The sequence below is a fragment of the Phasianus colchicus genome, chromosome 14 (assembly GCF_987193195.1).
Source record: "Phasianus colchicus chromosome 14, bPhaCol1.hap1.1, whole genome shotgun sequence".
Lineage (NCBI taxonomy): Eukaryota > Metazoa > Chordata > Aves > Galliformes > Phasianidae > Phasianus > Phasianus colchicus.
Genome location: NC_143449.1, coordinates 8,633,574 through 8,655,046, shown reverse-complemented (window position 1 = coordinate 8,655,046; position 21,473 = coordinate 8,633,574). Strand labels below are relative to the sequence as shown.

The window sequence follows — 21,473 nt, the reverse complement described above, 5'->3', positions numbered from 1 at the left end:
TCACGGCCCGGCCCCGCCGCCACACCCGGCCCGGCCCCGCGGCTCTCGCTGGCGCCGCCCCGTGCCTCCCGGCGGCGGGCAGGGCCGTGCGGCGCCGCGCCTCCGCCGAGCTCCGACCGCGGCCCAGCGCGCCGGTAAGTGCGGCGGGCGGCCTTTGTGGCGGCGCGGCCCGGGGCTGACGGCGAGCGGAGCCGCTTCGCCCCTCCCCGCGCTCGGCGCTCTGCCCCGCCGCTCCGCTCCGCGGCGCTTCCCGCAGCGCGGCGCCCGGGGCCTGGCTGCAGCCCGGCGGGGCGCGGAGCCGCTCGGCGCGGGGCTGCGGGCGGGCGGTGCCGGGCCGGGTGCGCGGGACGGCGTGTCCGTGGGACGGGGGCTGAGTGGGGCCGCGCCGGGGTCCGCTTCTAAGAGCGGGGCTGGAGCGGGCCGCGCTGCCGCTGGGCTCGGCGAGCTGCCGTGCTCCCGTCCTCGCCTTTCCTCTGGCGAGTCCCGCGGGCAGCTCGTGGGGAACGCGGCACGGCAGGCCCGGCTTCTCCGCGTCCTCCCACCTCTCCGTCGTCCTGCGGAGCCCGGCCGGCCGAAGGGCTCCCGGGGGCGGAACGGCTGTGGGGTTCCCTGCTGAGAGCGCCGGACGATCCCGTGGGTTTTATGAGGTCCTGGGGAAGAGTTTGGACGAGGGCTTTGCAGCGGGGTGTGTTGTGTTGTCAGATGCGGACCCGGTTCTTGGCTGCCTTTCTCCTCCCCATCCGGTGTGACCCAACGGACGCCGTGCCGCTGCCCTGTCTTGAGAAAACCAGGTACCTGCGAGCCGCGGATAGAAAAGTGCCTTGTCACGTGGCTTTTTGTAAGATCGAAGTAATTGCATTTAGGCTTCTGCCGGAGCTGCTGAGCAGTGCTGGTGTTCAGTTAACGACAAACCCCCGAAGCCAAAGGCCTTCCCCCAGAAGTAGGGTGGCTTTGCCTTTTTGTTGGAAGCACATCTCTTTTTCTTCCAGGCTTCTGTCTTTCACACCCAAAAGCTGAACGCTGGGCACCGTGAGGTGACAGAGAGCAGCAGGGACAGAATGTGTGCAGAGCGAGGCACCCAGACAGCCGGGCTGGAGCGGGAGAGGCGCAGGAATGCCTCTGTGGGAGGGCTCTGCCTTCTAATTCAATAGCAGCCTTAATGGAGGCGTTGTGAGCTCCTCAGGCGGAGCTGTTAAACTTACACTCATCTTGTAAAAGCGTTCACTTGCGTGTTGTTTTTCATGTGGTTACTACTCGCAGTTGTGGCGGCTGTGATCTCGGTGGAGGCTGAAGGCGCTGTGCTCCCGGCTCATCCCGAGCTCTGCGCCTCTGCTGCTGTGGTAGAGTGGGTCAGCTTCAGTTGAGCTGAAGTCCTGCAGCAAGGTGAGGTCATAGTGAACTGAGGGGGCTGCTGATTTGGTAGCACCTCTGGTGTGTTTGGATGCTGCTCAGCTGTTGTCTTCTTACTCCACTGCTGAGTGTAGTCTGTGGCAGCTCGGGGCTGGAACAGAGATGTGCTCAGCAACGTTTGTCCACATCTCTCTCTGTACCTGTCAGCGTGCTCCAAACCCATTGGCCTGGTGGCAGAACATAACGAAACACAAAATGATTTTCTTTTACAAAAGGGGAGATGGAAACTCTGAGCGGGGGAAAGCTGAGGTTGGTGGTGAATGGCACGCTGCCCATCTCTCCCCTTAAAAACAAGGCTCTGCCACGCGTGTAAGTGCATTGTGTCCACCTAAGCTGTAGCGTTTTGCTCACCAGAGGACCCAGCCTGTCTTAATAAGTATGTAAATGCAGCACACTAATTGCACCCTGCTGGGGTAAGGGTCAGCACGTCTTGCTGTGGATGTGGTCACACCAGGAGGAAAGGCTGGGGACGAGCAGCACCAGCTCCAGGCACACAGATACCTGCCCATGTGGTGCTGCACGGCGGTGTAATTATTGCAGTGACAAACAACTGAAGAAAATCACAGCTCTGAGTAAAGGAATTTTACAACTATAAAGCTTTTGCTAAATCAGGCCTCAGGATTGAAACTTTGAAGTGCTCGAGTTGTCTTTGTTTCTGAGACAGAATGACATTAATACGCGGCTTTCCAACAAAACGGTTGCTGTGGCTGTTTTTACTGTAACAAAAATCGTTAGCGCAACAGTTTATTTGAGGATAGCGGCAGCACGTTTTAGCAGTTCTGTGCCTGTCGGTATTGACAGCTGCAATAACATCCCTCTGTAAACGGAGGAATTAATGGCATGAATATGCAGGAGTGTCCTGGAAAGGACTGCTGTTTGTTTGTAAGCAATGCTTGGGGAAATGAGATGGAGTGAAGTTTCCACGTGGGGCTCACAGAAGGAGCCGGGCTCTGCTGTTCTGGTGATGCAGGGCTGTGTGCGTGGGGCTTTGGGGCATCATGTGTATTTCTTGCTGCCTCTGTTTGCAAAGGCTTTGATTTCTGTTGTTGCATGGGGAAAGACCGTGGGATGGCTCAGGGAGCTCAGAGCGTGTTGCGTGGGGAGAGTTTGGAGAGTTCGCTTGGCCTAGGGAGTGAGAACTGCATGTAGGGGTGAGGATGCTGTGGGTTGAGTGCTGCTGAAGGAAAAAGCAGCATGTAACGTGTAAGATAAAGGATGTATAAAATGGCCACAGATAAAACTACATTGGAAAATGGAAGATGGTTTCCGATTCTCAGGGCTTCTGGGGCAGCTCAGAGTGCTCTGGGGAGACACTCCCATGTGGTTTGTGGAGGAGCGTGGGGTCAGTGGGAGGGATTGCACAGCTGCAGCAGGAGGGAGACTCGGTCCCTGGGGACGTACCCATCCCACTGCAGTGTCACAGTGAGTTCCCTGCATCTCAGCTGAGACCCTTCTGAGGACAGCGGAAGGATCTCTTTTGTCTGTACATACATTCAGAATGTGCTGAACTGCTGCTTAAACACACCGTGCTACCTGAAGATGTCTGGAGCAGGCGTGCATCCTGCCATGCTGCTGTGCTGTGCCAGCCACTGCTCGCTCTGGTACTCCCACCCACTGCCCTGACTGGTGCCAGACACCTCCTGCTGCCCGGGGCTTCACTGTGCCTTTGTCTCCATCACTCTGCACCATTGTATGGGCAGTGAGACAGATGGGGCTCGTTCCCATTCAGAGCTGGGACCCGGCCGGTGTGGCCTGCTGTTAGTGAGGCGTGCAGTTCCTGCAGGGAGTCCTGTGGGATGCAGCCCTTGTAGCACTGTGCCTGGCTTTGCTCTGCACGTCGTTGCATTTCCAGCATGGGGAAGCCATGCCATGTTCTCCATAGATGAGGGAGAAAGAACCCTGGTGTCATGGTGTACAACACGTGACCTGCTGGAGGAGGCTGCTGTCAGGATCGCACAGTCCCAGCGCTTCCCAGACTGCTGCTGGGGAAAGTGGTTTAAAGATGAGAGCAACCTGTGAGTTAGGGAGAGGGGATGCTTCGTCTGACACCAGCCCTCCAACCAGCATTCGGGCGGTTATCCTGGATTACAGAAATCCGTGCTCTTGCTGTGAGTGCTTCTGCATCCTAATCCTGGCGACAAGACAGAAGCTCCCCTGTGAGTTGGGTAAGTCCCTTAATTTAATGCCCAGTCTCCCATTTGTAGGATCAGGATGACATGCCTGGTTCCTTGCTGAGAATTAATTGATCGTAGCTTGTCTTTGCTGATGCCTGTGAGAATTAATTGATCACGCTCGAGTGTCTGCCTCCCATTCTGACAGCTGTACTGTCCGTGTGCTCCCACCTGCCCACATGAGAGCTGCAGGAGAGGGCACTGTTTTGTTGCGCTCGGGTTCAGTGCTTTTTGCTCTTCTGGAAGGTCTCTGTTCTGATGTGGAGGAATAGAAAGCAGCGGGTGGATGACTGCTACCTGATGTCCTGGTGTTTCATTGCAGTCAGACATTTTCATGGCAGCTGTCAGGGTCTGAGCGGATTTGTGCAGAGCCCAGCTGTGCAGCTCTCCTGCAGAGCAGGGAATGGGTGTGTTCTGTGGGGCTGTCCCCACCACAGATGAGGGTAGCAATGTGCTGTGCTCTGCATTAGGGGTCACCAGGGGATTCTGGGGGGCTCTGGCCCTGCTGAAAGTCATGCAACCAGGGTAGAGTTGGGTGAGTCCATTGATGGCTGTCGGTCACTCACACCAGCTAATCTCTGGTGCAGCACAAAGAAGGGATTTAACAGTCTGCTTACCGTAGGCAGTGTCAGTCTGCATGAAGGAGAAAGGCTTGATGAGCTGCCTAAGGCCTGTGGTGGGTTTAGGGAATAAAACAGGGGCATTTTCCCAAGTCTTTTATGTGCAGGCTATGAGACTCTCATTCTCCACCTCATTTCTATTTTTGTTGAATGCTGAGGTGGTTGTGCCTTTTCATGGATGCTCTTAAAAGTCTTGAGATCCCAGCTGAGGACAAAGCAGGCCCCTGCTTTAGCTGGTGCTGGGGTGAATGGAAGTTGTCCCTCGTATGGAATCATAGCATCACAGAATGTCCCAAGTAGGAAGAGACTAATGGATACTGTTGAGTTCAACTCCTGGCTCCCCACAGAACCACTCAAAATTCAAACTCTACTTCTGAGAGATTTGCCTTAACGCTTCTTGAACACATCCTTGGTGCCCTGGATGTGCTGGAGGAGGGGACGTGGTGCTCAGCACTCACTGCTGGAGAAGGACAGCTTGTTGGCAGAGGTGCTTTGTCACAGTTGTACACTAACAGAGCCCCAAGGTCTGACCCAGGTCAGCCTCTTGGCACCAGCTGCCTGCTCCCCTGGCAGTTTCAGACATGCCCTGCTTCTACCTATGGCTAGAGCAGAAGGCTGTGTCACCCTAAGTACAAACAGATCTACCTCATCCCCCTGGCTGCCTCAGGGAGCTGGGCACAGGTGAAGTGCTGTCTTTTACTGTAGTGATTTGTATGTGTTTCTGACCCCATTTTTGCATTCCATCAATAGTGGTGTTTGCCCTTGGTGACTTTATTGTTCTGGCATCCATAAATAGCTGTGTGGTCACAGTAGTGAACATCTACTGATGCCAGTGCTGATGTGGAGCCAGAGTGAGCTTATTTTCAAGTTGAAGTCTTGTTCCTGTTTCATTTTTCTACTACTTTATTAATCCATGTATACAGATGTTTGCGTACTATTTTCTATTGATCCTGTCTAAACAGGTCTCTCTTGAGAGGCTCTTTGGAGGCTCCAGAAGAATCCTGGAGTCACCCCAGACAGGCTTTGGATCTGCCCAGGAGTGCAGAAGTGCTGTTTGTCAGAGCTAGAGAAGCATTGTTTGGCCCCTGGGATGCTCTGGAGAGGCCCAGGAAGCCCCAGAGAAAGGGCAGACTGTGCTTCAGGGATGTGAAAGGTGGCTAAATCTGCCTCTGTCAGCAATGGCTGTAAATACATCCCCTTGTCTCCAGCCTCCTAGGTGAGTGCCGGAGCTGTTCCAGGGCTCAGGGTCATGAAGCAAGGTCCCAGCTGAGCATCCTGCTGGCTGCTGTCAGGGAATTGTGTCAGACACTCACCCACGGCACGGTTGCATTCAGCAGGCCTAAATTCCACTTACGCCTTCCTCTCTGTTACCTTTAGCTGGCTCTGTGCCCGCAGGGCTCGAGTAGCCAAAAGAAACGTCAGGCACGGGCACAGCCCCTGGGAGCAGTGAGCTGGGGATCTGGCTGTGCTGGGCTCTGTGCCCCCACTGCAGGCAGGAGGACAGGTCAGTCTGTAGCGTTCGGAGCGCAGTTGCATCCTGCCCCATCTGTTTTCCCAAGCCACTTATTTTAGTGAGGAGGGTGAACACCAAGGTTATTAATTATGGAGGCAAATAAATACTGCGCTACTTTTGTACAGGTTCCCAAGGCTTGAGAGCAAACCTCACATCATGGGTTGGCTATTGAGTTATAGGAGCTGAAGGCCATCATTTGGGTGTGTTTTTCATTGAGATCTCTGGAAAGCTTTCCTGGCCTTGGGCTGATCAGGTATTGCAGCTCAGCAGTGCATTACAATTCTCACTGGATTTATTTTCTCCAATCTCTATTCTGGAAAAGAAATAGTAATATTTTATTTCCCCTGCTATTAACATCAACCCAGGATGAAATTGAAAACCTACCTCTCTCTGCTTCTGAGATAATCTGATCAGGGGGGTTTATAATGAGTATTTTTAATGCAGTTTTATCTTGCTTGACAGATGATTTTGAAAACAATTGAAATTTAGTGAGGAAAACAAAATATGGTAAATGGCTGCTTTTGCTGGATGCGCAGTTGCCATAAGGGCTGCTCTCTGGCTTGACAGTCCAGATGCTTCCTGTTGTTTGATGCTATGTTTGGGTGCCTGGAAGCAGAGTTTGACATGTCTTAGTCCCTCTCCCTTTTGGAGGTGCCCGTGTTTTCTGTGCTGACAGGCAGTTGTTAACAGAGCAGGACCTCAGTGTCTCTTTGACAAAGGTCAGAGGTTGAATGAGGCGGCTCGGGACTCAGGTCTACCTGTCCCTGTGATGGGGTGCTATTGCCAGATGGCTGTAGGTGGGTTCTGGAGAATTCAGTACAGTGACGTCTTCGTCCAGAATTCTAACAGGTAGGAGGTTTTTGCAGCTGTAGTTGCAGGTGGTGACGTAGCTCTTTGCCTTGTTACACCTATATGTCACCCACTGCTGTCTCCTTATCTCTCTCTCTCTTTTTGCTTTAGATCAGCCACGATGCTTTGGTCCCTGTGCCTGCAAGAAGATTCTACTACCATTGTTTCCAGCTAGAAACACGCGAACCAAGCAGCTGCCATGGAAACAGGCTGCACAGAGGAGGCTGCCAGGACCCGGTCGCAGTCTGCAGCATGCAGGCAGTGCAAGGGCGGTGAGCAGCAGCCAGAGGAGAACGTTGAGCGGCTGTCCCAGCGGAGCGATGCCTCAGCCGTGGCTGCAGAGCAGCAGCAGCCCCAGGCACCCTCCGGCAAGCTGAAGAAAACTGCTTTCAAGTTGTTTGGAGGGAAGAGGAGTATATGTACACTGCCGAGTTTCTTCAGCAGCAGAAACAAAGGCCAGGGGAAAGGAGCTTCTAAAAAGGGGCTCAGTAAAAGTAAGACCCACGATGGGATCAGTGGCACTGCATATGAGGAGGGCAGTGGGGCGCAGTTGGAAAGCCCTTCAGATGGAAGCAGGGATTCCCATCCTTGCCTGCTGCCAAGCTCCCAAAGCGTTCACGTGGCCATAGACACCAGCATCAAGTTTGATTTTGGCAGGCAGGATGGCTCTCCACCAGGGAGTATGGAGGGCTATGAGAAGAAGCCCAGCGGAGACAAGTCATCCTTCCCCAGACCGAAAAAAGGTCTGAAGGGACTTCTGAACAGCATCCGGCGTCACCGTAAGAGCAAGGTTGCTGAGTGTGAGAAAACAGAGCTCTCTGAGTGGCCTGGGGATTCGGAGGAGACCAGCAAAGCTCAGGCCACGAAAGCAGAAACTCCTGGAGCTGTGGAGGAAGGAGGACCTGGGTCTGTCCCTCTTGCTGCAGCCTGCCCAGGCAGTTCAGCAGGTAACTGCTTAGTGCGTACAGCAGCTGACTTTGGGGAGGCTGCTGAGCCAGACTGGCTCCAGGCTGATAAGGGCAGCTGTGAGGGCGATGTGGTGGTAGTGCCTGGGGGCAAGGATGATCTGGATGCAAAATCGGAGGTAGATGCTGTTGTCTACACAGAGTCCAACTACAGCCATCTCCCTGTGGCCCTTCATCCAGACAACGACCCTCCCTCAATACATTCTGGGGACCAGCTGAGTCTCCTCTTTGGAGACGTCACATCCCTGAAGAGCTTTGATTCCCTCACAGGGTGCGGAGACATCATTGCTGAGCCTGACATCCTCAGCATTGCTGAGAGCACAATCTCTGTGGAGCGCAGCCGAGACACTGCTAAACGGAGCCCATGCCTTGTTACCTACCAGGGAGGTGGGGAGGAGATGGCCATGTCTGAGGAGGAGTATCTCCAGCAGATATGGGACAGCACCGCTGAAGAGGGTAGGAGCTACGAAGCCCCGCTGCCTCCAGCTGTGAGCAGTCCTGAACTGCGGGCAGTGAGTAGCAAGTTAGAGACACGTGGTTTGCGTGAGGGGGAGGTCCACCCCTATGCTAGTGGGGCAATGGATGGGGTCGAGCTCCTGACACCACAGAGCGACCAGCAAGAGTCTGCACCTAATAGTGATGAGGGATATTACGACTCCACCACACCAGGACCAGAGGATGAGACTGGGGATGGACTTTGTGAGATCAAGAAGGACCGTCTTCCCAGAGACAGCTACAGTGGCGATGCACTTTATGAGTTTTACGAGCCTGATGACACACTAATGAGCCCCTCTCATGGGGAGCAATCCCTGTTTGAGAGCAAAGTCTCTCATCCAGAGATCTTCAGCTACTTCTTGGACTTTTGCCTCCCTCCTGAGAAGACCTTGATCCAGATGATGGATCAGAAGAGGGGGGTTATGGAAACCGAAGAAGAGCGGCTAGCTGCCATTCAGAAAGAGCTGCTGTTCTGGGAGCTGCAGAGGGAACCAGGCTTGAAACGTCTTGATGTTCCCAGCAAAGAGAAGTGTCCCAGGGAAAAGCAGCACGTTGAATGTAAAACTAGAGCAGCCAACTTGATTGGCAAAAATCAGAGTTGCCTTGGTAGTGAGCAGATTGCCTCTCAAGCTCTAAACAGGAATGTGAATGGTGGGATTTTGGTGGCTAGAGCTGAAAATCCGGAGTGGAGTGATTTTCCAGGGCCTTTGTGTCCAGAGAACTGTTACAACAGCCAAAAAGCCCAAGGAAGTTGCCTTATTCAGCTCATGAAGAACAACCCAGGATTCAGTTCTGATCCAGACTGTGCATTGTTTGGGGGGTCCCTCCATGGCAGTGCAGCTTCAGCCAAACCAGGGATGTTCCCCAGCCACAGACCCCTGGAGCATGAGGGCTGCTCGCAGAGTGACCACCACAGTGGGGTGGAGGCTGCTGGCAGAGAGCCCCAGGCTGACCGTGAGTGTGAACCTGAGCACGCCATGAGCTTCTCACAAGCTCTGGTGGAGTTCACCAGCAGTGGGACCCTCTTCTCCAGCCTGTCGGAAAGCCTGGGCAGCTCCGACTCTGGCTCTTCCTTCACTCAGAACCTCCCCGTCCTCCCCACCATGGTCACATTTGACATTGTCGATGTGGAGCAGGAAGGGGAAGGGGAGTGCGAGCAGCACCTCGAGATGAATGCTGATGAAGACATGGCTGCATCCTTTGAGGCCTTCGATGAGAGCTATGTGCAGAAGGAGTCGTTTGCTGAATGTGACGAGAGAATGTTCCTGGGGTGCCCCCAGGGCTCCTTCCAGAGCTGCAACTGGGGGGTTGCCAGCCTGCCCCGGCACCTGCGTCTGCATGAGCTCAGCCCTGCCATGCCAGCACCGCTCTCCCTTAACAGGAGGAGCAGGTCGCTTGACACGGAGAGCCTGGAGTTTGAACTTGCAGAATTGCAGATTTCCAAGAACGGCCTTAAGCCTTGCCAGCTGTGGTCAAAATGGGACAAAAAGTACTCAGATGGAGCAAGAAGGAGCAGGAGCAAAGAGGAGGCAGAACTGTCAGCTCCTGAAGGTGGGGAGGCCAATGGTGTGCTGAGCTGGCCGGGCTTGCAGCACCTCCAGTACAACGCTGAGCTGGCTCCTGGGGGGATCAAACACTGGGGTTTTGTTCCAACTGCTGGGATGCAGAGCAGCTGGGAGCCATCTGATCGGTTAGATGCAGACTCCCCCTTTTTGCCCCTTTCAAGGAGCAGTGCCAGAGAACCTCTGGAGAGGCAGCCCCAAGATCTGGAGCCAAACAGGCTCCTGGTCAGGCCATCCAACTTACCTCTGCAGCCTGACACGAGGCAGCCGCAGGAGGCGGCTGGGTCATATCGGTATCACGGAGAAGCCCCGGCCAAAAAGCTCGCCCGTGTGCTCCCACTGGGGGAACCAGAGCCACCACAGTGCATCAGCTTTGCCCAGTCCCCAGAGAAACCAGCCAAGTGCAAACCTGTCGGCATCACCCAAGGAGTGCCCCAGTTCCACGACAGCGATGACACCGAAACCTTAAAAAGCTCAGCCTGCTTCACAGAGCGCTATGGGAGCACTGGCAAAGAGCTGCTGAAAGCGAGAGCTGCGCCGGGGAACGCGCTGCCCAGCGGCTGCCTGAGCACTGCAGTGAATGTAATGGGAGCCAAATAGCTCCTGCTGGGTGGCTGGGAAGTGGGGAAAGGGGTGAAAAGGGAAGGGGGGGGGGGGAAAGAAAGTGAACACTAATGAGTGACTTATGTCGAACCGGGCCAACAAAGATGAACTCCTCTTGCAGCTGCAGTACATAGTCTCCATGCTGCTGCCGTTCTGCACTGCTATGGGTACTCTGGTTTGGTGCAGAGCAACCTCTTAGATTCACAGATTAACACTGAGGCACTTTTGTTTTTTTTCCAGTGCGATCCACCACTCTCGAACACAATACATGATGCAAAATGTGGCAGCAGCCCCAGTGCACAATCCCATTGCTGCTAGAATAAAATCTGGAAATGGACCCATTTCTAGTATGGCAGGTTTGTTCTCTGCAGATGAAGGGGCACCATCACCTTTAAAAAAAGAAGCTGAGCAATTGGCAGCTGTGAAGGAGTGAGGAGCATTGCTGTGCTGTGACCTCGCTCGCCGTGCCGGTTGGCTGCGAGCGGTCGCTTCTCCCACATTGGGGTTTCTCACCATAGGGCAGTGGGTGCTCTGGGGGACATTCCTGGAGTCTCCACTTCAGAGCTGCAGCCAGGAGAGCACGTCCTGGGGAAGCTTTCAAAAGAAATTGGGTTTCTTCCTCTTCTCTGTGAAATGCTTTCTTTTTTTTTTTTTTTTTTGACAAGCTTTTAACATCTTCCGTCTTGATCTTGATTTGGGGAGCTGCAGAGGAAGGATGCAAGTTATTTTAAGAGCAAGGACAGGGGGCAGTTCAGCTGCGAGGGGAACTTCACTGTAACATTTTTTTCCTGCCTGAAAGGAAAGTAGGAGTGTTTGTGTTCGTGCTGATAATGTTTTCCAGTTCTAGCTTTAATGTGCTCAAGAATACAGTGTGCAGAAAGATGTTCTATTGATGGATTCCCTTTCAAGAACAAAGTGTCAGTCCCTTTTCTCTGTCATGGTCTTTCTTCATGGTGTTTAATTTCCAGCTGAAGCCTTTCCTACGCTTTGTACCTCATCCCCAGCCTCTCCCAGGCCAAGGGCACGTGTATGACTTCTCTTAAATAAGCTAAACTTGCATTGGGCCTCTAGCTGTAAAGTTGCTGTTGCTGTGTTGCTTTTTGTTTTACATTTTGTGTTTATTTTCTTTATATAAACTCATATGAGGAAAGTATTCTATTAATTGGAATACAGGATGTATCACAGCCTAAATTAGGCTTCGTAACTTCTTCCTTCTAACGGGAGGGAACAAAAATGCCGAAGATTGCTGCAGGCTTTTGATTTTCTTTTTTTAATTCCTCTTTTGAACAAATGTGGAGAAGGAACACAAGAGTGGCAGACCAACGTTCTGAGGAGGTTGTCAGAGCTCTTGGAAGCACCTGTTTGAAGATAGCAGAGCAGAGCTGACATCTTTCCTGAAGAAGTTCTCAGTGTCCACGTTGATCTGAAGCACGTTAGTCTCTAAACCAAACCTTCCCTCGAGCTGATCAGCTTCAGAGCAGAGCTGTGTGCCAGGGACCTTTTGCAGAGTCATAGCCTCTTGCCGTCAAGCAGAAGGAAAGGACCTAAGAGATGGAGGAATGGAAACAGGTCCCTGCACAGGGTGACTGGCAAACCTCCCCCCTTACCTTCCCCCAGCCTACCTTGCCTTCCCAGGTGCTGTTGCACAATAGGTATGCAGCTCTGGAACTTAAGAGAGGCAGATGAAGATGTTGGTGAACATCCATCCAGGAGATTCTGTAGGGTGAGTCAGTCACCCAGAAACCCCAAAACTGCCTTTGCCAGGAACAGAAGAAGGGTGATTGTCATAGGGGACTCTGTTCTAAGGGGAACTGAGGGCTCAATGTGCTGACCAGACCCTTTCCCACAAGAAAGTCTGCTGCCAACCTGGGGCCTGGGTCATGGACATCACCAGGAAGCTCCCTGGTCTCGTACAGCTCTCCGGTTATTACCTGCTTTTGGTAGTGCAGGCTGGCAGTGTTGAAGTTGAGGGGAGAAGCCAAATAGCCCAGCTCAAGCTCACCCACATCACTGGTGATGAACTGTGGGGTGGCACGCCACATTCAGAGGGGCTGCGTGCTGCTGAGGTCCTTCATTCTGCTCCACGAGGTGCTGGGTATGATGAAGCACATCTGAAATGCTTCTACACCAACACACACCCTGCAAGGAACAAGCAAGAAGAGCTGAAAGCCTTGGCTCAGTCCCAGAACTACTACATCATTGGTGTAAGCAAAACCTGGTGGGAAGAGTCCTGTGGCTGGTGTGCTGTGAGGGCGGTTACAGGCTCCTCGGAAAAGATAGGCAGGGCACCAAGAAGGCATGGCTGAGAGCTGCAGGAGTTCAACAAGTGTCTGGACAGTGCTCTCAAACACAGGTTTGATTTTTGGGTGCTCCTCTGTGGAGCCAGGAGTCTGACTTGATCTGTAGGGGCCCCTTCCAACTTGAGATATTCTGTGAGTCACTTTCTGTGGCTTACAAAACTTCTTCCTATTTCTGTCCAACTGACTGTAATTCAGTTACTGATGAATTAGGTGTCCTTTTTCCCAAGTTGCCAATTTTCTGCTTCTCTTTGCAACAGAGGTTGTAACATTAAATAAATCACAAACTGGAAATAGGGCAGTGATGCCCTTCTCCAAAGCCTGGCACGCCATGCAGGTGGCAGGGCTCTGCTCAGCATTGGTGTGGAGCTGAGTCCTTCCCCAGAGCAGCTCACCGCCTGCTGCCCACACCTGCAGCCCAGGTACACGTGTGGCTGTGGTTGGAAACGTGGGCAGCCCCCTGGTACTGCTCTAGTTGTAAGGTACCAAGGCATGAAGAGCTTTTCTGTTTTGTTTTCCTAAGCAAAATGGGTCCTATGATTTCTTTTTGAGATGAGGCTTCTTACTGTCCTGTCCTTGTACGTCCATGAAGGAACAGGGAAAGGCAAAGCTGGAATTCCTTATTGGCAGCTCCACTTATGTGTATGTTGTTGTTTGTTTGTTTTCTGAACAGATTCCTGAGGCTTGAGCAGACCCATCTGTGTGTCCTTGGGATTAACCTTCATTTTTCAGTGTTTATGCCATGAGCATCCCCTAACAAATGCTCCTAACTCCCTCTTGCTCAGCGTGAGCTCAGCCAAGCTCTGCTGCAACTCAGTGCCGATTCCAAAGAAAGGATCCTGTAGTTATCACTAGCAACACCAGAGATGTCACAACACAAATAGGTGCTCACTGGAATCGCTTGGCCTCTGCAGTGGCCTCTTACAGGAATTTTTAACCATTATCTCGTTTTAGTGTGTCACCAAAGGCATCTTGTGGCTCAAAGGGGTTTTGCGCAGTGTTTTGTTTGTAAGTGATGCAGCCTTTGCCAAAGTTCTGGTGAAGGATGAAAGTGTCTCAGTGCTAAAATGAATGTTCCGTTGCAAATGCATGTCTGTAGTAATAATTATTTTGGTTGTAGGTACGTAGTGGGAAGACTTATTGGACAACAGTTCCTAGTCTGATGTGTGAAAGCAATACAGCCAGGACTTGATAATCTGACTTTATACCAAAGGTTTCTCCTCTTAATTTGATTTGAATTAAACGAATCAAGTATCTGTTGATTTAAAATGAGGTTTCTAAAAGCATTTTAAAAATAATTTATTGAATTATTGGAGTATTCTGCCCCATTAACCCAAAGAAATAAGCATTTTCAATATACTAACCTAGTCTGTAAATTGTCACTGCCATAGATTGGATTTCAGTAGCTAATGTATTCCTTCTTCTATGGAATAGATAGGACCTGATCTTCCCACTATGCTTTTCTAGTAGGGATTTACAAAGGGACTACAGGTTAAATGCCAAATACAAGCTCCTGGGTCTTGATCTTGTCCCCCTATGGCTTTGGGAGAGATTTCTCACAGCTGCATAGTCCAAATTAACACATCACTAGAGGGGGGAAATACTCATTCTTGTGTGGTGTTAACCCATTTTCAGAAGCAGTGCATCTTGGAATAAAAGGATAAGCTTTAAAGGGGTCCTTCATCCTTTCTCTGACCTACAGGCTGTCTGTTGATGATTGGGAATGCTTAGTGGCCAGCCTTTGTTGAAGCCAAACAGAAGAGGATTTGGTGTCATAGGGAGTGCTTAGAGCAAGTTATTGTCCCACTGAGTGGGATCCCATGGCTGCTCTGTGGTATGGGACAGGGGCCTGGGAGAACACTCTTATGGGTTGTGAGCTCTTGGAGCTCTTTGACCAATGCTGACCTCATAATGAGCATGATTTTCCTAAAAATGTGATGGAGGAACTTCCCACCTGAGTCTTTGGACCACATGGGAGCTAGAAGCAGTCGGACCGCTCATTGAGGGCTGCAGCTTCTCATTTCTGGCTCAAGCCATCATCTTCTAACCTGGTAAAATATAGACTTACCCAAGGAACCTGAGCTTGAGAACAGTAATTCTTGTGCAAAAGAGGTCTGTGGAGACAGAAATGAGGCATACAGCTCGGGGTGAGCAGCTCTGTCTGGCTGAGGTATGGAGGAACACCCCCAAACCTCACGGAGCTCAGTGCATCCAGGGAAAGCCTTGGAGAGGTGGGTCGTGGCTGTTTGCTGCCGACCAAACCCTGACCAGGTCAGCCTACCAAGTAGCTCTGTATTGCGTTTTGGGGACTTTGTTTGTTTGTTTTTTATATACGCATAAGAAAACGGTCGATTTTATCTATTTTTGTATAGTTTTGCATTTTATATTCATGGGGAAATTTTATGGACTGTTCTTTTACTTACGTACGTTATGTGTTTCAAAACGGTGCGGTTTACAGTTCTGATGGAGAAACAGCAATTTATTGCTGTCACTGCTGCTGCCACTGCCTGTGCAATGCAAGAGACCCACGTTGCTCCCCCGTGCAGAGTGCTGGTTGGTGTCGTCTGAAGGAGCAGCTCTAGAAATGAGAAGCCAATCCACTGCCACTGCACGCTCTGTGTGGACACCGCCAGGATGTCTGTTTTGATACTGGTTTGTCACTCTTGTCAGCTGTTTCTTAGCTTTGTTTTGAATCTGAATTTGTGCACCGTGGTGATTTTTCCCTCCAAGTGTCGTTGGTTGTCTTTAAACTAAACAAACACCCAAACCGTGTGGATTTCAGTTTGGGATTTCTCTGTGTGCTTCAATTATGTTGTCCCAAACCAGGCTCTCCTCTGTCCCCTTCAGCCATTGCAGGGCAGGAGGTGCTGTTGGCTGCTGTGGGGTGATGTAGAAATGAATGGAACAACATTGCCTTGAATTTTGGGGTCACAACCAAAAGGTGAGCTCTGGGTACGCTCAGACCCAACACTAGTTAATGTGGATTATTTTTTTTTTAATGGAATGAATATGCTGCTTTGTTTGCCAGACTCAGTGCCCCTGCAGAGTTTGCAGCCCTGTGTGGGGTAGAAGGGCTGACATAACTCTGCAGAAGGTCATGATGATTAGCTGAGCAGAGAACAATGCCCAGCGCTCATGTGCAAAAAGAAAATGAAAAGCTGAAAACCGATTTGTTCCTTCTTCCCCCCTGAGCCAACACCAGCAGAGGTGGCAGTTCCAGGCTGAGACGTTTGGCTCTGCACAGATTTGTGTGTCTTTCAATTCAGCAGCTCTTAACAAACAGGGGCACTGTTGGGGTTCCTTAGCATGGATCGGGGTGGGATGGCAGCTCTCCTGGCATCTGATCCTGGGGCCCACAATGCAGGCAGCACATGGGAACCGAGGGGAGCCCACAGGTTCTAAGGAAGCAGAGCTGCCCCAGCTCTGCCCCTCTGTCCCCATTGCAGCCATGCAGGGAGCCCCATCCAGCCTGGCTGCGTGCTGCCCTCTGCCCTGCTAGGTGCCAGATTCGGGGCTGTTCTGTTTTGTTCTGGTCTCATTGCTACTCATCCTCTTGACTTTTTAATGTACTGACTGTTTTAAACTGAATGTTCCTTTCACTGAATTCTAACGAATAAACTTCAGATTTTTAGAGAACACCTGATTTCACTCCTGCTTTGTGTATCAGGCTTACTTGTGCTTGATTCCACCTTTCTCTTTTCCCACCTCTCCCATTACACGGAGAGCAGGTTGTGCTTCAGAGAGCACAGTGAGCTGCTGGTCTGCCACGTGCACGCTGTGTCCAAGCTGCGATAGCGAGTGCACTCAGCAGCACGACCCTCCTTCAGGCTCTGCCCTGAGCCGAGCTTTCCCCTCTTTATCTCTTCTGCTGCTGGGTACAGACATGCAGGTATTTGTCCTTGCAAGGAGCATTTCCAGGTGGTGGAAGCATGTGGTGGGTGGCTCTGATCCCTCCTGTGGTCCCCTGGCTGTGGAGAAGCATCACATCCTTCTGCACCGCTCGTGCTTCGCACTGCCCTGCTTCAGAGGTTCGGGCCCTTTCCAGGCCCCAAACCTTCAGCATTTTCATTAGAGCCAACCAAGCTGTGTTGGCTTAAGCTGTCACTGATGTAACCCCAGTGCAATGCTGCTGGTGGTGAAGTCTGCGGTCCCACAGCTGCTCTGTATGCCTGTCCAGCAGTGCCACCAGCCCACTGAATGCTCTGGGGCCCAAGCTGCCCCAGGTGGCTGTATTCACACTGCTGCCTCTAATGGGAGGCAGCTGGGACTGACTGGAGCGATCGCGTCCTTCAAAACTGCTCCTTTTAACATTTAATTATTATTTATAGGGCTGTGTTCTGATCCTATGGGAGGGAGAGGCTACAGCCCCCTGCCCATCCCGGAGGAGCCATGGCTATAATGGGGTTGACCCCTTATGGCATCTAATTGAATTTAGGGAGGGAAAAACTCCCCGGGCAGCGTGAAGAGGGGACAGAGCGGGGCAGACACCGGTGTCACTGATGGATGAGCCCCAGTGCTTCGCCGCATCTTAACCACGGGCAGGAACCTGGAAGAAAACAAACAGCGACAGCAAACCACACGGGATACATGAGCACGACCTCGGCCTGTGGGGATGGAGCCTGGGGCGTCCCTCCCAGCGGGGAGCTCTCAGGTCAGTGCTCATCAGCTGCTGCTAAACACAGCTCCCTCGCTGCAGCTGAGTCTGGGTGCTGAGCAAACATGCTCAGAGCTGCCTGTCCTCCTCATGTGTTCTGTGCTTAAGTGTTGCTTTTGGTCTCATTTCTCTTCCTCAAAGTGGTTTCCCAAGGGCACAACACTGAGTAGTTTGGGTACACCACTGTGTGCTCTTGTCCCACTTACTGCTAGGAGCACAGGGGAAGGGCTACTTCTTAGGGAGGCCGAGGCTGCCCATCAGCACCAGCCCACTACTTAAGGCAGTTCTCATAGAATCGTTAAGGCTGGAAAAGACCTCTGAGATCACCTCATCCAGTCATCCACCTACCACCAATACTGCCCACTAACCCGCGTCACCCAGTGCCACATCCACAAATTTTTTGAGCACCTCCAGGCACAGGGACTCCCCCACCTCCCTGGGCAGCCTGTGCCAGCACCTCACCGCTCTTTTGGAGAATAAATTATCCTTCATATCCAACTTCAGGGCTTTGTAGCCGTGAATTAAATCTGGCAAAGCAGGGCACTCAAAAAGCCACGGAGATTTATTTTTTAATCTCCCTATTTTTAGCACGAAGCTGAGCTCTGTTTTGTGCTGGAAAATAAAATCCCACCGGCCTGCAGAGCCTCTTGGAGCCGCCATCCCTCCTGGTGCCTCCTGCTTCAGCATGGCAGCACGGCTGGGAGAGGGACCGGCTCTCAGACCCCCCCGCTAGGGCCAGAGACACATCCCCGTCCCTCCCCGTTCATGTTTGCAGGAATCGCTCCCGTCCGCGTGGATTTCTGGAGCAGTTTAGGTGCTGGGCTGACCTCTAAGGGAGAGCTCCGTTATTGCACTGCTGCGCTCAGCGGTGCTCCCTGCGCTTCCCGGAGAGCGTCGCTCCGGATCGCGACCCGAAGAGCGGTGCGCGTTTGGCCCTATAGACGGAGCTCCAGAGCTGCCCCTGCGTAAGGCACAGCCAGGGGTGGAAGGAACCGAAACAGCACGGTTTGCGGGCATAAGGCGCTCAGATCTCTGCAGTTGGAGCGAAGATCCGTTTTGAGGAGAATAAGCTCCCGTGCCATCCCGTGATGCCCACGCTGCGTTGTGCTCCCGCACCAGAGGGCACCGGGGACCCGTTCAGCCCAATGCCACCCCCGGACCCGCTCTGCCCCGGGGCACAGAGGGCTTTGGGTCCTCTCTTCTCTGCAACCTGAAAACGTGTCCCGTTTCCCAAAGCCATCCAAGCAGCAGCACCACAGCCACAATATTATTACTTCAGATATCCATCCCATGTAACTTTTGGCTTCATTTTTGTTTTACAGAGGCTTAAAGCAGAAGGCATCCTGTTTTGTGCTCCCAGCAGAACTGCTCACAGCACTTGCCCAGAGCTTCAGGACAATGTCACCTCAGCTCCAACCCAAGGATCAGGCACCCCCTGGCCATGTCACTCCCTGCAATCTGCTCTCTGGGGTATGTATGGAGAGGACTTCCCAGAGACCATCAAAATAAGCCTTGAGGATCATGCTAGGAAGCTCCTAAAGGGGGAAAAACAAGTGGCTTTCCCCAGTATTCCTCTCAGGAGCCCCATTGGGTCCCTGCAGGGTGGGCTCAGGGATGAACAGCATGGGGTCCAGTCACCCTGGGGTGAAGGTGACAATGTACTGCAACTGACACAGGAGCAGAAGGAGGAAGAACAGAAGGAAATTGCAGCCTACCAAGGATAATAATAAAAATAATAGTAAAAATATTTCAAGAGGGGTAGTATGGGATGGAATGGAATGGGATGTTCCATTCTTTCCAGTGTCACCCTGTCCCCTGAATGCAGACCAGAGAGATGGAGGAGATCAAAACTCCCCTTAGCATGTGTCCCAAGGAGCCCCCACACCTCCATGGCTCTTCCATGGCAGAGCAGCACCAAATCACTCAGCTGCTTGCAGAGGTGTGGCAATGGGACAGCAAAAGCCAACGCCACAACACAGCATTGGGATTGCACCTAAGAAGTAATAGGTATGGGATTGTGAGGTGTGCTTTCCTGGGTGGAAGATGAAAGAAGGGCAATTAGATGCCCACGTGTTGCCATTCATTAAATAAGGAACAGTTTTAGGCAGAACTTTGTTGAAAGAGACCTGATGAATGTGGGTCTGGGTTCCTCAAGAAACTGCGCTGCAACCACTCTGCAGGAGGAAAGATGAGCGGGTGAGGAAGCCCCACTATGCCCTCCTCTGAGCTCTGCTTTGGCTTTTGAGCAGCCGCAGCAGTGTTAAGTTTCTCTGCTGTCTTCTGGAGCCGGAGCAGCCACCAGCATGAAGGATGCATTGGTTTAATGGGACCTGGGGCTGGGGGTGGCAGACCTGACTGTGCAGTGGGGAGCATCTCCAGGATTACGGAATGCCAAAGGCAAAGAGGCATCAGATATGATTAAAAAGTGATTAAGGCTGACTTTGAAAAACAGAACTTGGGGAAACAAATCTTAGGAGAGATAAATGGGGATTTCCTTGCTTGATCGGTGTGGTGTGCAAGAAGGAAAATAACAGAGACTGAATCTGATGGAGCCCGAACCTCACAGATGTTGTTTATGAATTTTGCAGGTTTTTTGGGCATGTGTTTTATTACTGCAGTGAATGGAACCTGTAGCAAAAAGACTGGAGCCTGAGCACCCTGGTCCCAGCAGATCAGTTCTGCAGCTTGGGGCTGGGCTCCTCCGCCATCACCACTTGCGTGGGATGGGGCAAGCTTGGATCTCTGCGCTCCTTTCTTTCTCCAAACCTTTTTTTTCTCCCCACGCTTGGTCTTCATTTGCTGCTCCATGGGCACCGTGCATAGATTTGGCCTCTGAGGGCAAAGGAGAGTTTGTGCTTCCCTGCTGCCATCTCCACAGGGGAGCAGAGTGAGGGCTGGGATTCATTACAGAACCACAGAATCATTAAGGTTGGAAAGACCTCTAAGATCACCAAGTCCAACCATCAGCCCATCCCCATGTGCCTACTAACCACATCCCTCAGTGCCACATTGTCCCTTTTCTTGAACAGCTCCAGGGATGGTGATTCCCCCACCTCTCTGGGCAGCCTGTGCCACTGCCTCACCACTCTCAGAAGAAATTTTTCCTATTATCCACCCTGAACTTCCCCTGGTGCAACTTGAGGCCATCACGTCCCGCCCTATTGCTGTTACCTGTGCTGCATCCCGCCCCACCTCCTGCTTTCCAGCAGGACAGCATTGAAGCCAGGCTGTCACAGTCCCAAGGCACTGATGGCCCTTAATGGCCCTGAGCAGCCCCACCTGTGTCCCACACCCACCCCTGTGGGCCCAGGAGCCCATTCAATCCCAGCTGGGGTACTGGTTCCCTCCCAGGCATAGCCCACACCTGGCCACCTTGAGTGCACTGCCAGCCTCACAGTTGTTCCCAGCCTTTGGGCCACCCAGTGCAAAAAACAGATGGGTGCTGGGGGGGCCAGGCAGAGCCTTGTGTCTGGGGAAGGGGTGTTCTGTACCGGATGCCCTGTATAGAAATAAAACCATCCTTTATAGAACTGCACAAGGCCGGTGGCTTTTGTTCTTGCTCCAAGCGCTGTCTGATGAAGCCTCCCTGCTATCCCTGGGTTCAGGAAGTGTGCAGGAAGGTTTCCAGGCATGGAGAGCAGCCAGAGCCCCAAAGGTGGGCAAAGTAGAGCAACCCCTCCTGCTGCGGGGCTGTGCGCTACGTGCTGAGGGGTGCAGCGATGCTCTGCTTGGTCCTATTTCTTCTTGGGTAAATTGCTTGCTTCCAATAATAAAGTGCTTCATGGTGTGAAGCTTGAAAAAAAAGTGAAATCTGGAGTTGCACCAAGCCTGGGAGGGAGGTGTGCCGCTCACTATTGTTCCTTTAAGAAAGAACAACAAGAAATCAGACAAAAAAGAGCTCACAGCCCCAGTCTGGGGGCACTGGAGCCAGGGGAGCCCCGTGCCCAGGAGGGAGGAGGCTGCAGCCCCCAGTGGGATGGGACCCGTGACTTGTGTCGGCACAGCCTCACTCGGGGAGGTGTTCCTGAGCCAACTTTTTCTATAAAACAAACCAGACCCCTCTGAGATGCTCGCAGTGCTGCCAGCTGCTCTGTGCGGCTGTGAGTTCTTAATTAATAACGGCCGGGGCCGGAGGAAGCGAAGGAAATGGAGCCAATAGGTGGAAGTGTGTCCCCCGAGCGGCTGGGCCCTGCCCTGCCCTGCTCCCTTCCCGCGGCTCTGCTGGGGCTGCAGGTCGGTCCGCTCCGGGGCAACGCGCTGCAGCACAGCGCGGATTTCCAGGAGCGGCAAATAGAGAGCAAAGGGCTGCTGAGGTCTGAGCTGCTTCCCAGCGA

At 52.5% G+C, this 21,473-nt stretch overlaps 1 protein-coding gene across 7 annotated transcripts; it reads left to right on the top strand.

The window, feature by feature from the left end:
• The first annotated feature begins 31 nt into the window (after positions 1–31).
• AMER1 (APC membrane recruitment protein 1) lies at positions 32–20,669 on the top strand. Of its 7 annotated transcripts, none has more exons than XM_031594417.2 (7): positions 36–134; positions 703–791; positions 6,675–7,510; positions 7,799–10,167; positions 10,429–17,136; positions 18,462–18,609; positions 19,728–20,669. In XM_031594417.2, exons 3-5 carry the CDS (start codon positions 6,763–6,765, stop codon positions 10,504–10,506), a joined length of 3,195 nt encoding a protein of 1,064 aa, XP_031450277.2. In that variant the 5' UTR covers positions 36–134; positions 703–791; positions 6,675–6,762; the 3' UTR covers positions 10,507–17,136; positions 18,462–18,609; positions 19,728–20,669. The 7 variants fall into 7 exon arrangements, with proteins under 7 accessions (XP_090006300.1, XP_031450277.2, XP_031450274.2 ...); XM_031594414.2 differs by having other exon boundaries at positions 6,675–10,167; positions 10,429–10,544; positions 14,944–17,136; XM_090150172.1 differs by having other exon boundaries at positions 6,675–10,167; positions 10,429–14,536; positions 14,944–17,136.
• Positions 20,670–21,473: the final 804 nt, after the last annotated feature.

Bases quoted from the DNA above. Each gene is read 5' to 3' on its own strand.
- AMER1 (XM_090150174.1), top strand. From the start codon at position 6,763: ATGGAAACAGGCTGCACAGAGGAGGCTGCCAGGACCCGGTCGCAGTCT. The intron at 10,168-10,428 runs GTAATGGGAGCC...TTTTTTTTCCAG, and splicing joins GCCTGAGCACTGCAGTGAAT to TGCGATCCACCACTCTCGAA.